Source organism: Tachypleus tridentatus, chromosome 13 (genome assembly GCF_004210375.1).
Source record: "Tachypleus tridentatus isolate NWPU-2018 chromosome 13, ASM421037v1, whole genome shotgun sequence".
In the NCBI taxonomy this organism is placed as follows: Eukaryota; Metazoa; Arthropoda; class Merostomata; order Xiphosura; family Limulidae; genus Tachypleus; species Tachypleus tridentatus.
The window spans coordinates 237,923,612-237,938,655 of record NC_134837.1 but is presented as its reverse complement, the minus strand read 5'-3'; the positions used below and the strand labels follow the sequence as shown (position 1 = coordinate 237,938,655).

Here is a 15,044-nt window from a genome sequence, read left to right as displayed (position 1 = left end):
TTTTGAGAGGCAAATACTACATAACTCATTGATATGTTGTTTATGATATTTTCTTTAATGGTAATATTATTTATCCAAATTAACTAATATTGGCGTTAAGCAAAACCAGCTAAGAACGATATATGCCAAAATGCATTGTCTTGACGAATTATGATTAAACGTATAATTATCAAAACTTTATATTTATTGAAGGGTCTGATTGTTTATTGTATATTGAAATTAAATCAGTATAAAGTCTGACTACTGTAAAGTGCAAAACTACACCATGGGTATCGATCGATACTTAAAATTTGGGTCACAAGAGCAGACAGCTTGAAATACATATTTATCTACACGACTGATAAAAGTACTGCTCTTAATCATGCGCATCCAATATTTTGTTAGAAGTATCGAATTATATTGGGCCATATGCTAATATGCAAATCTATTCCACTAGGATTTATTTTGATCTAAAAAACTACATCCAAACTTCATTTTTATAAGGTGGCACTTACGTTCAGTTAACAAGTTTATGGGCATGAATAATATCATATGTATTTCACCACTTACAGAATAGAAACCGTTTCAATGAGATTAATTTGTCTGAAGAATGTTCTTTACATTCACATTTAATGTATTTTGCTTAAAATTATAATTTCATTATCAATACCATTTCCGCGAATATGATCAAGATTTATAACGACCATTATATAAAGATCATTATAACGAAAATCATTGAAATCTTATGTACTTATGCATTTTTATTGTTTCATTCATCATGTAGTTCTAACGTTCATAATATGGATATTCATTAAACGTCTTTCCAACATCTGTAAAAAAAGAATCTAAAATTAAAGTAAGAAAAAACTAGGTTTAAAGTTGAAGAAATTGGCTGTTACATTTCACAAAGGTAATAAATTGGTACTTTGTTTTTTAACACTCAACTATTAATCATGATAATAACATACTTTTCATAAGTATTTTCAGAAAACATATTAAAACCCCGCTCAACTGGCTAAACTTCAAAGCCTAAAACTGAAGCATACCTCTAATAATTTTAATAAAGCGGTAAATGTCAAACATTTGGTAATTTTAAAGGCAAGGTAGATATTTTCAACAAGAACAACACCAGACCCGTACGAAGAATGTTTGAAAGTGTATGTGTGTGTGAGAGAGAAAGATTGGGGGTGGTCAAAATTTGTGAGATCAAAAGCCGGCACACTTTGTACAAAGCACAAGCAGCATTCAAAACATGCTAATACTACAGATATCTGGTGCATGCGCCCCCTCGGAAAATTTATAAAACAGAAGTGGTGCGAGATTAAATCTGGAAGCATGAACTATGGCTTAAACAATTGCGTAGTTGTTCACATAAAATCCACAAACATCCAAAACGTCGAACGAGAAGCTGCTATAACGATATAAGCATAATTTTTCCACATCACAAAAGTAGGGGTTCAGTCGAATCTCCCTCTTCCCTTCCCCGCCTCTGCTGCGTGCATGGACACACAGCTAAACGGTTAGAGATAATACGATAAAAGTAAACAACCAGTTAGGAACATACGCCACTACTCTAAACCAAGTAATGAGATTCATTTCCCAGCCTGTTAAGTTAACCACTGATACATGTTATGACAATAAAGGTCAAAATGATCTGGTTTATTGACACGGCTAGTCAAATGCATTGTTTTTGTAAGTACTTGATAAATTAATTCGCTATAAGATAGTGTTCGAATTTCTATTTATAACAAAGCTTCTAACGCCATCTGCTGCCGTATCTACTTTCGTACTATTAACCCAGAAGGGCATGAGGTCAATAGTATTGAACCACCAACACCAAGGCATTATATCTTACCCTTTCTACCCCCACCAGCAGGGAGTATTTTGAAATACTATACGAACCCGAAATCCACGTTTCCACCACACACCAAATGTGGTTTGATTGTTTTGACTAATTTTTTGTTAAAACTAATATTGGAAATTTCAAAACTTCCAACTTTATTTATAAAGTTGCTACATCAAATGTAAACTTTGCTTATAATAACAAGTCGTATCTCGTTAGCCCATTCAAAGTGTTTTTGGTATAATATAATCCTTATTAAATAAAGTTATGAAGTTACCCATCGTTGTAATTAAGACTTACAAATCTGAGTGGTTGCCATAATGCTCGATCTGAGACCAATATTCAGATCTTGTGATAATTAAACAAATATACAAAACAACAAGAAAAAAATATACACTGACAACACATTTATTTTGTACAGCTGATGGTCAAACTTGCAAATTACATGTGCGTTGAAAACCTTGACCGTCGAAAAATGTCATGAGATCTCAAAAAACGTCTATGCCAACAATACACTGATCCATAGATCATGATTATTTATGACAAAAAGCTGATTTTTAACAACGAATAATTAAACATCAAGTTCACCATATTAGCTGATGTCAGTTAATAATTTGAAAAGGCTTTCGTAATGTAAAAAATCTTTTATACACACACACACACATACATACATACGTATATCTAAAGCTACCACATTTTCTCAGCCACACCTCGGTTACAAAACTAGATTTGGACACGTTGTATTAACAGAAAATTTTCATTGCTACCAAATTATTTAACGTTTAGCCCCACCACAAATTTTAGAATAACTGTATATTTAATATTATTTACATCCTTTTTATCAGAAATATCGTCATTTGGTTCCAGCACAAAGTTTTGGATTACAACATAATCTCTTATTCCTTCGTTTTCTGTAAAGTATTATTAATCACTTCACATGATTAACATCAACATATCTATCCATTTGCTTGTACGTCAATACTCGCAAAGTACAAAAACTTGGGCAAACTTTTCCATCATAGTATAAAAAATTTAATGCGAAATGTAAACACCTTTTTTTATATAAAAGTTTCCCAAAAGCTTGAGATAGTCAACACCTTTCTACTATAACAAGAGATCACAAACAATGTTCCTACCCAAGGTTTTGGCTTTTTTTATTTAACGAATCATAAACTAAACATTCATTCAAGACATAAGCCATCTGATTAAAACTATTACAGAAGCAAAAACTATGATTTTGGTGATACAAGTCCTTCTCTGTTCTTGACGCGAAAACACGAAATTTTAATAATAAACGAACATAGCGAGCGTAAGTTTACGGTCACCTTTAACTAGGAGTCATAACAGTACACCATATTTAAAATATAACCATAAACACCCAGGTTTCTTTTTCCAGCATCGTGAAACTCGAGGACGGTTCCAAGCACATCTACACTGCAAGTATTCTTTTTTACATATAAACATAAGCAGTTTTATTCATATTACTACTGACAACCACCTTTTATTCTGCAAATTACAAGCAGAAATAGAAACAAATCAACTATTTTTACTTGTGTTTGAAAAACATAGCGACTCTCTTAATTATACCTGAAGCACTAATTGCATTTTTTTTGGAAGTTGACAGTTTCATGACTAAAATTTCTCTCAATTTACACAAGAAAACTATGATATTACTTCTTACATACACTCAAATAATTTCTGAATTTTTCGTTTAAGAAAAGCAACAGTTTATTTCTACCACAGAGAAGATAGTGAACAAACTCAAGATTAACTAATTACACAACTGTTGTCACGTTAACCCCTTAGAAACCGTTTGATAGTTACTCATTCAGAATTCCCTAAATACTATTCTTTTTAGCAATCAGGAATAAAAAGAAGAAAAAACTTGATTTAATATAACTTTGTATGGATGCTAACATGTTCAAGGTGAAAATATACCAGGAATAAGATAAAAAAATGTTATGACAAAGATTACATTTACTATACTTTTTTTTAATTAACCTTTTGGCAGAAACACAATTTTAGAATTAACAGAAAAAATCACCGGGAAGACCACAGTATTTAAAAACAGCATAAAAATTCAAACAAGATCTTTGCACTGAAATAACATTTAAAAAAGATGAATTCTGATAAACAAACAATATGTTTTACATCAGACTTTACAGCCTTAATATGATACACACACACACACACATACATACATACAGGGAGATAAAATTTTCAATGTGTACTAAAAGTGTCCTCACCACAACTAATTTTATTTATGGTGTATAGAAACAATTTAATATGAAATACTTATAAGTCTTTACTGGTTGAAACTTCGAATATTTAGTAGGTCTAGTATTGACAAATAATTTAATGAAAAAACCTTTTTTTGTAGTTTGTAACGTCTCCTACCCTTAAAAAATTATTTCTGTAGGTAGTTTTTACAAGAAAGACATATCAGTCACATTCAAAAAACAATAAACCTAATCCTTATCTGCTTAAACTTACACATTACATGTACATTGATGGGCTTTAAACAAATGATGCAGTGTGTGTGTGCGTGTCGTGAAGCACAAAGTTACACAATGGGATGTCTGTGCTGTGCTAATCACACACTTTGAAACTCGGTTTTTAACGTTATAAGCCTTCCAAGTTAAACAGATCGGTAGAATATTTTCTGCTGCATATAAAGTATGGATAGAAAATTTACCAGATTATTCAAGTACTGTAACTCAAAAACCTTGAAGAAATTAACAATTCTTCGGGAGTATATTTGTACTAATAACTAAAGCATTTGCCTTAATTCGTTAAAATGCACTTGAAATTAAAAATGATATACACAAAAACTAGAGAGTAAACTATTTTATAAATGACACATCTTACTTTAAGCATAATTTCTATGTATTAGAATTTGACCAAACGAAAGATACACCTTTCAACAATGAGATCTTTGTCCGAAGTATAACTCACAAGAAAAAGTGAAAACAACATACTTAATAAACAAGAACATAAAATTTGATGTCAAATTTATGCGTGTCAGTAAAAACATCTACGTCTCATTTTAAGAACGAACTGATTTCAGCCATATTTTACAAGCAATTCGATCATTGGTGTTAAGCCTTTATGTAACATATACAAATACAACACTATAAAACAACCATGAATTACAGTTTTGAAACTTAATTTTACAGAAGATTTAGTGACTGTAAATGAAATAGAATTTCTATATTCAAAATATTCAAACAAACGACTTTATCTTTCAGTGAAGGTATTCTTACAGTCGTGAAAAAACAAAAACAAGACAGCAATAAATAGTACTGCTTCCTTAATCTAATCCAAAATAAGGCATTTTTAAAGCATAAATAATGCAGTGAAATAGCTACATACAGATACTATTTACTCTCTACTACATGTTTTTTCAACCATCTTTTTATGACAGCTTTAGCAAAGGTTTGTAGTTGGACGTAAAAACTAGACTAGTAGTTACTATTATTATTCGTTTAGTCACACTTTTAATAAGAGGTAAGAAAAAAATGCAAGTGTCACTGTGACAGACAGCAAAGTTCAGATATCCCCTAAAAATTACAAACGGAAGTTGTACTGAGAGAAGACATTTCAACATCATGAGAGATACTCGAAAATAAGTTTTCTATATATAGATAAATGATGAACTTATAAGTATTTTGAATCTAATTATCAGGAAATTCGATCTGTTTATAAGGTACTCATCTATGAACAAAAACCAATCAAACACAAATTCTTGAGTTCAGAAAAAAAAGTAAAAAAAAAAACACGTCCTGGTACCATAAACAAGTACAAGACACTTCAATGGCAGATACAGTTTTTGTTAAAAATGTTATGACAAATGTCCAAGTAGATTGGTAACAGTTCTTAGTACTGAATAAAGCAAGACGTACTAACTGTATGTTTTCTTTTAGTAAAGCCACATCAGGCTGTTTGCTGAGTCCACCGAGGGGAATCGAACCCCTGATTTTAGCACTGTAAATCCATAGACTTACAGCTTTACCAGCTGGGGATAATGTACTAACTGCTACTAGCACATACATAACTGATAAACTTCACTGCAAGATGTGTCAATAAAATGTTGGAGAAATATTACATTGGTTGCAATAAAATATCCTTAAAATTTATTATTAATGCATGATTCAGCTAGAGTAGGTATGTTGTAAAAGTCAAATATATATAATACTGTTAAAACAAAAAAGAGCCTTAGGTTTTCACTCACCCATACAGACAAAATAAAATTGCCTTCTAAGCTAAACAAAAACCAAACATAGCTTTAATACAACTAAAATATCAAGAAAAATCTAATTATTCTCTCAAGCTAAAAAGAAGTGGTAATGTTTGATCAGTCTTTTTTGTTTTTTACTGGTAGTGCATATACAGCCTTATGCACAGAAAAGAAAGTGATATTACTTTGAAAAATCCTACAAGTTCCTCTTTATATTCTATAACTTCAATGTAGATGTAATAAGTACACTAAACCTGAAAACTGATTTAAAAATAGTTTACATTTTCAGTTGCATATCATACCTTTCAACAAAATATATAATCCCTAGGGCAACCTCTTTTTCGTGATTTTTCTACAACAAACTAAAATTTAAAAATTTAGTACATCACTACACATTTTAAAACTCATTTCTCTTGCAAATTACTTTTTTAAGAGATGCCATCTTCTACAATAATTGTTGTATCTAACTTTAAACTAAATAAAAATTAATCTTTTTTTTTAAGTTAAACTTGCAGAGACATTATCACATTTCATATAATAACCTGTAAGAAAAACTGAGTAAATTTATGAAGTTCCTATCATTTAAAAGTTAAGACCTTGGAATGTTGTGCTTAAAGGTCCTAGCTGCAATGGTAAAGACAAAAAAAATTTTTAATGTAGGTATACCTTAAATAATTTTATAAATGAAACAAAATATCAGTCACACTTAACCACAGAACTGTAAACACCCAGTTGCTGCAGAGTACTTAATTTATTGTTGCCAAATGTCAAATCATAGATTAAATTTCTAGCAGCAACAAAATAAAAGCTAAAGACCTAAGAAAATGTTTAATTTTTATTTTTTTGGCCATATTATATTATTTAAACATGAAAAACCTTCTGGCATCTTCTCTGAAATGACACTTATTTAAACAATAAAAGCAACAAATGTTTACACTATACACAAAGAATACAAAAAAATGGTAAATGTAATTACATAAGTATACCAGCCAACTACTGAAAACAATTGTTAGGATCCTGTTATTTGCAATCTATACATGTCAACACATTTGTTTTCTGAAACCATTTATAATAAAACAAAATGTATAACATCTGAGCCATACCTCTGTCATTTCACTCTTTTAAAACATAAAGTACAAAGAAAATATTTTGGAAATTTTCATAGAACTCCATACCTGAAGAAGTGAAATGACTTATGGTAAAGATAAAATAAGCATGCACATACATGCCATTAGTAATGCAATGTTGTCATTTCTTTGTTGTTACTTTAATGTGAACATTATAAATAATCCATTTTTAAAGTGTCCACTGAATTGCATGTAAATGAATCTTCTAGTATAAAGTATTCAATTTTATTTTTCAGTTTCCACAAAAAGAATATATATCAAATCTGTTACAATGAATAATCAAACTGATGAAATGGTCTGTCAGAATATATCAAACATTTGTGAACATGCTTTGAAGTAACCCCAACATTCTTGTTGTTCTACAGCCAAATAGAATACAGGATGAATCTGCTTCAAGGTGTAACAGATTTCATACAATATTAAAATACACATAAATAAAAGATTGCTTCCTTTCATAAAATTCATGTTAAAACATCAATACTTTTTACTTTCACACAGAAGTTTTAAAACACAACTCAGAAATAACTACTGGTTTTAGTGTTCATTTATGAAAAATATGACAATCTGTATTAACTTTTAGTGTTTCTTCCAGTAAGATAGGTTTTGTCTATGTTTAAATTAACAAATATCACATAAATACTGAACTGCAATAAAGTTTAGAAAATAAAGCCTAAAAATTACCTTAAAACTCCAGAAAACAAATGTCTGAATACTCAACATTTTGTACTACAACCTTTGTAACACCTTCATGCTTTTGAGGTACATAATCATACGGTAGGTATTCTTTAATTTATTTATAAAGTTCTTGAAATACTTCATATAACAAAATATTTTGACATACTTTAAATTAGAAGTAAAAGAATGCTTTTATAGAAAAATGTTTATTAAGATATGGAGTCCCCAAAGTTTGACACCGCAGTTATTTCCTCTTAAAACTCTTATTAAAGAAAAGACACTCATTACAATCCCTTCATCCAGAAGGTACTACTTTTATTTGCTTTTACAATTCTTGTGATTTGGAGTAATCATCAAAAAGATATAAAACTATACCAAGTATAAGGACTGAATGTTTGTCATGTAAACATGTGTAAGTTTTGAATACATTAAAACTGTTACATTTGTGGGATTTCACACATTAAAATTTTGCAAAATTATCAGAGAAAACTTCTGTTTTTTCCTCTTCTTATTTCAAAGAATGTTTGTTTGAATATATTCTACTTTAGTTGTAATAATACAATATCAGTTTACAAGACTAAAATATATGCCTAAAGATTTATAGCACAGAACATCCACTAATTATTTGCTTTTCTTAACTGTATATGTACCTGCAGTATAATACTACAATATTAATATACATGTTTGAGTGTGTGTATAAAATAAAAACTAGAGTGACACACAGCCAAATACAAACATGCTTTAATTTCTGCTATGAATGTGTATCTTCTACTGTCATATTAGGTGCAGTTATAACAAGTGTCTTTGTTATAAAAATATTGGACATCGTACTTAGATTTTTGTACTCAAGTTGTCAGTAAACCTGTATAGTAAATACTCCTACTTAAGAAGTAATGAGATATGCTGAGTATAGTAGCAAGTGTAATCTGATGCCAAGTTTTTTTTAAATCTTGAATTGCATTCTCTGAATTTCAGACAGAAAACCATAATTAAATGACAATATTTCAAAGACCCACTTGTTCTGAAATAGGTGCATTACAACAATTATTTATAACTCATATTAACAATACACTACAACACTATTCATTTTCAATGCTTATAACTAATCTGAATATTATACTTTTAAAATATTTTGTCCTAACAATTTAACTTTTTATCAATAACAAAAAAAGAAACTCCAACTGACTTTTTATTCTATTAAAAAAAACCTGCAATTCTCTTTACTAGTACAAATTAAAATTTCATTTGTAATAGATGCTGAATTTTTTGTCATTTACAGGATATAAAGAAAAGTATAAATTCTATAAAACATAACTAAAATGTTGCCTCAAAGAAGTTCCATTTCTGTATCAATCTGGCTGTATGAAAATAGTATTGTGATAATGCATGGAAAGTACAGGAACATTAAGCAAAGTTTTCAATATTTAAAATGTTATTTGTTAATATCCTCAGAAGTTTATTACAAAGAAATGCAACACGGCATACACTATGTATTATATCTGATACTAAAATTCACCAGTCTTCATTTCATATATAAAATTGAAAACCACTAAACATCACATAAAAATATCTTTAAACTTGCACATGCTCTTTACCTTTTCTTGAAAACAGTCGTATATTTTACTGATGACAATTTTCCTAATTTTGAATCCCCACATACTGCTCAACAGCTAACTGCAATATTTTGTTATTAACTATAGTGACGTAATAGTTCTTGATAGTAGGTGAATGATATTTGCAACATATTTATCACCTTGTAGTTCACAAACACCGAGAATTCTTTTTTGTAATTATTACTAAAAGTGAGTGGTCCATAAATTCAATACTCTATTTTCACATAACATGGAAACAAACCACCACAGAGGATTAATAGCATTTCTAGTGTAATGCAGAAATACATACTATCATAAAACATACTATTCTAAGGTGTGTAAAAAATTTTTATATTTCATTAGTTAGTAGATTACACATTTTCAATAAAATTATTTTAAATCACTACCCCCATGCTGTCTTTAAAGTCTTCTTCCAATTCTTCTGCAAACTGGGAAAAATCATCACAAGCTCTTAGGTCTTCTAGTGTGGCCTGAAGGTCGTCTTCTAATGGTCGGTCATCCAACAAATCATTAACATTTTTTCTTGTCGAATCATCTTCCATATTATCACAGCCATTACCAAAACTATTCCACTTGGCATCCTGGCTGACTGAAGACTGTAGAGGGTCCTGCTGGGATAAACTATCAGATAACACAATGTTTCTATATGTTGTAAGTTCATCTTCATGACATTGAAGATTACTCATACTATGTGGTAAAGAAGATGATGGGAAGCTAAAAGACTGATTAACCACTGGTGTAACAGGATAAGATTTGGAAAAATTTTCCTCGGATGGATCTGAATTTCCATATTGATCAAGTAAGTTCTGAACCATTTGGTGAGGTGGAACTGAGTGACTGCGGTTTCCAATACTAATCTGGGGTGAATTTTTCAGAAGATTTCGGACTTCTTGTGAAACAGGGTCACAGATGCTCACAGTTCCATTAGCCGAGTGCTGGTTTAGAACTGACCCAGAAACATGCCTCTGTCTGTTTCCAGACCATAACTGATTATTTTTACTACTAAAAATAGATGGCCATACAGATTGAGTAGTTATCAGAGAATCAGGTTCATCAAGAGCTGAAAGTTGATGTTTTTCAGGATTCCAAGAGAATACCTCTTGTGACTGAAGGCTTGCAGGAACATTATCTTGAATGAGACCTAAATTCCCACTATCTTCATTTGCAATTGTGATTGCCATGGACTGATCAGCATTTTGAGTTTCATTGGCAATATCCATATTAGGAAAACTTAGGAATTCTGTTTTAACATGTTCATTAGGAGAGAGAGGACCTGGAACTGGAGATAATGGATTTAAACTGGAAGATGAATTGTGGCGTGAACGAATTGTTGGTGTTCCTCCTAAAGAGCAAAAGTTGAAAGGATCTTGAGAAGAATTCTCTCCTATCATTGGAGACATTGGGGCACTTCTTGGAGCTGCTAACTGTGAGATGGCAGGTTGCACAGATGGTGGACCACCTGGGCCTGAGCTATGTCTTGATCTTATTATATGACCAAGGTGGCTAGTCTGGGTATGCATAACAATAGGTCCTGCACTAAATGTGACAGTCTTTCCTTGACTCTGGCTAGAATTGTGTCTAAGTCTACTAACAGGTGCAGGGGTTGCATGAGGTGATACAAAAGGAGAATTTGTAACTGAAGAAACCCCAGAATCCATATTTTGAAAGGGAGTATGCCTGGCTGTTCCATATGAAGTTTGCCCAGAATTGTGTCGTGAACGTGTGGTCCATGGTATTGGTGTTGAGTTAGGAGAAACAAATGGACTACTTGCAGCACTGGGTGGCTGGGAAGTCCCACTCACTCCAATACTAGATCCTGTTAAAATACCTGATCCTCCTCCTCCTCTTCCTTGTGAAGGAACTGGAGATGCAGAGACTGGAGTACCTGCTATATCAGAGTATGGGGTTTGGCGAGGTGATATTGGAAGGAAATTAAAAGCTCTTCGTCGAGTGTTTGGACTTGGAGGTACTGAATGCATATGAGCAAAAGAAGCCAGATCTCCTGAAAACTGATTCTCAAGTTTAATATCATTTATGGATAAATCAACCTCATTCTGGACATCATCTAAATTTGAATTAATTACAGTTTGATCAAGATGTTGTTCTTGAGAATTTGTCAATAGGTGTGAATTTTGTGTTTTTGATTGTGATAAAACTAGTTTATTATTTAGTATTCCTGGAAAGCATGGAACTATCTCTTGTTCCTCTACAGAGGTCTGAGGTGATATTACATTTGTATCAGAAAATTGTTCACAATGTTTCGTCTGATTTTCTAAGGGCACACCATTTCTTTTGTTTTCTGTCTTCCTGCCCTTATATGACTGTTTCCAATAAAGGGTTGGATTTGAAATGGCAGGTCTTAATAGTGCTTGGCGCAACTCGCTAAAGTTACCACAATAACTATCTTTCTTCATGATACTATCTTCGCCATTTGCATTATTTGGATTGTCTATGACCTTTCCTGATCTAAACAACTGTCTTGTATTTCCTACACCTCGTGTAACAGTATGTGGCAGATTTTTTTCTAAGAGCATTCTCAACTGTGAAAGCTGGTTATTCTGGTTACTGCTACATTCTTTTGATAGCAAACTGAATGTTGAAGAATGGGCTGCTAAACTCTGACTGGTACAAGGAACTAAAGAAGATTTAGCTGGGTTTGAGAAATAAGAAGCCTTTTCCTGTAGATATTCCATCAGTGCATCACTCTCCAATTCATGGATACTCACCTCCTCACTGTCTGTCTGTTTTACAATATCCCTATTCTTCGGAGCATAAATATTTCCAAGTTCTGTCAATTCTGTGTTTCTACTATCAAAACTTTTTTCTGTACAATTCTGTGACTCCAATTCTGACCAAGGTAGACAGCTTTCATCTTCTGACTTATCCATTTCATTTTTTTGTGATTCTAAGTGTGGTTTTTTGGATGTAATGATAAGAGGTTCATTTTCCTCAAAATGACGTTTGACTGTTTGTTGGTTTAATTCACTAAATAATTCCAAACCCATGTTGTTGGTTTCTTTTACTGAGTTTAATGGAAATTTTAGCTCTGCATTTTCATTGAAACTTGTATGGTCCTCAAGTCCACTAATATTTGACTGATTCATCTTTGCCTGTATCATATTAGTACTTGAGATGCAAGTAAATGGAAGTATCTGAGAACAAGATATTGGATCATTTTCTATTTTATTCTTTTTTACCTTATTTATATCATTTGTTTTTGGTGTCACAACAGAAGCATCACTGGTAAAAGATACATCATTATTTGTTGCCAATTCATCTGCTTTCTGATTGTCATCACATAATCCACCAGCACTGAAAGTACTTGGTTTGCATAAGGTTTCACATTTTTCACTAGATGAAGCACTTAGGTGTAAGTTAGATGCCAATTCCACATCTTGTTTTTGATGGCCCTCATCTTTATTCTGTATATTGCATCGAAGTACTGACAGATTTCTTTTGAACTTTGACGAACCTAGCCTTGTTCTGCCAGACATTGGTTTGGGTTGGATTTTTTTATACTTCCAAACATTTGACTTTTGACAAGACTGACCACATTGTGACTGAACTTGTACTTGGTGTGAAAACGTAGAAGGCACAATAATGATACTGGGCATTGCTTGAGTTATACAAACACTACTATTATTCCTAGGAATTGGTAACTTGTTCAGTCTTTTGGATGATTCATCTAGACTTTGTATATTTTCAAAGCAATCTTTACTGGTATTTCCCAATGTACTTTTGGACTTTTCCTCATCAGAATTTTCAGGAATTCCTATAACAGATAAAGCTCTTTCTTCCTTTACATTGCTGGCATTAGCTGATTTAGTACAGGGTTCTGATTTATGTCTTTCTCGCTTTAACTCATCATCTAAATCATGATACTCTGAATTTAATGTTATTAACTGTTCTGTTTTTATGGTGTCAGTCTCAATATCCCCAAATGAACTGAGCTTATAATGCTTTTCTAAAGAGCTTGGTGGTGATCCAGATTTCCACTTTGAAGTAATTCCTGAAGATTTTTTGCTTAATGAAGACTTAGAGGAGTGTGCTTTAAACATAAGAGCTCTCTGTTCTTGAAGCTTTCGTTTTTGTTCTTTGATGAGCTCTTTTTCCTGAAGTTTTCTCTGGAGATGCATTTGTGTTTCTTTTCGACGACTTCCAGATATATGTTTCAGTAAAGCAGTCTGACCTAGAAAAAAACAAATGGTATAAACCCAATTACAACACCTAACTCATTTTGTAATACTACTGAAACTGAACTTGAAACATGGAAATTTGGTCAATACACTACATTAAATAAACTCAGAGTTACGTAAAGCTATTATATGTGTATTGATGTTTCTAAAGTTCTACTTCTATTCTGTTATTTTCAACCACTATGCCAAAAAAAGTAAAATTATTCTTTTTGCAGACTTACATAACAATATAACAGCATTTATAATATAAGCAACATTTATGTATTTGATTGTGTCACACAAATAAAATTAATATTTATGTGGACAGAACCAGGTAAAATTAAGCATCAGCCATTCACATATGTGGAACAAATGCTGATGTGATTCCAAAATAACTATTTTCCAATTCATGAGTGAAAAATTACTTTTTAAATTTGATATGAAGATCTACTTTACAGATAAATCTAAAAAGAAAAAAAAGAAGAATACATAGAAACATCTAATACTGAATAGTTAACTTATCACGCTTAGCTAATATTCAATAAATGTCACTAGATGTATTGATGTAGTCTAACCTCATGTATGGGAACAAAAAGTAGAAAACAATGAGCAAGAATGTATTCATTTTAAAGTGATATTGATAATGAATTTTGTTTCAATACTGAAAGTGTAGAGCACAAATATCAAAAGGATTCTTTTATATATTGAAAATTAGATCAATATTAATGATAAAATAACTGTTGAATGAGTTTGTGGAATGAAATATATGTTGTTTTAATCTTAAATAGTGCATTGTTTCTTATCCTAAATAAGAAACAAGCTTTGTGAAGAAATTCATTTTGGAATATTATGAAACTTGCATCAGTGCATGTGCACTCAAGAAAAACACATCTGTTACTGCTATGATAGAAATAAATAAAATCCCTGTAACCCAAGTGCTTCCTAAAGGTGGACCTTTCAACAGTGCATGGGTTATAGGGTTTTCATTCATTTCTCTCAAGACTTCTTGAACTTGCGTGTTTTTCTAACATAGTAAAATTACTATTACTACAATCAACTTTAAGGCAAATATACAGCAACAAAATTATTAAGAGCCATGAGATGGAAATTCCCCCATCAACTTTCAACTATAAGTTTTCGTTTTTTTATTAAAATAAAATATCTATCATAAAACAATATATGAATACAAATTATTCCTATATATATACTTTTACTTGAAAAAAAATCAATATCCTCACTAAATTATAGTGAACTGTAGAACTCTTTTAGATGCTTACAAAGTACAACAATCAAGAAAATACTATTGCAAAATAGATTAATTTACATCACCAGTAAGAGCACAGTGTTTCTACACGCTACATAATCTGCTTTCATCTTTTAAGTGAAAATTTAGGG

The 15,044-nt window shown here is 31.4% G+C and overlaps 1 protein-coding gene across 1 annotated transcript in view; it reads right to left on the bottom strand.

Moving 5' to 3' along the window:
- Window positions 1-2,214: 2,214 nt before the first annotated feature.
- Window positions 2,215-15,044, bottom strand: part of LOC143240633 (uncharacterized) — an 89,675-nt gene continuing 76,845 nt past the window's right edge. The window contains exon 8 of the mRNA XM_076483386.1: window positions 2,215-13,663. Coding sequence (XP_076339501.1) covers window positions 9,849-13,663 — 3,815 coding nt within the window. The 3' untranslated portion in view covers window positions 2,215-9,848. The remainder of the gene's footprint in view (window positions 13,664-15,044) is intronic.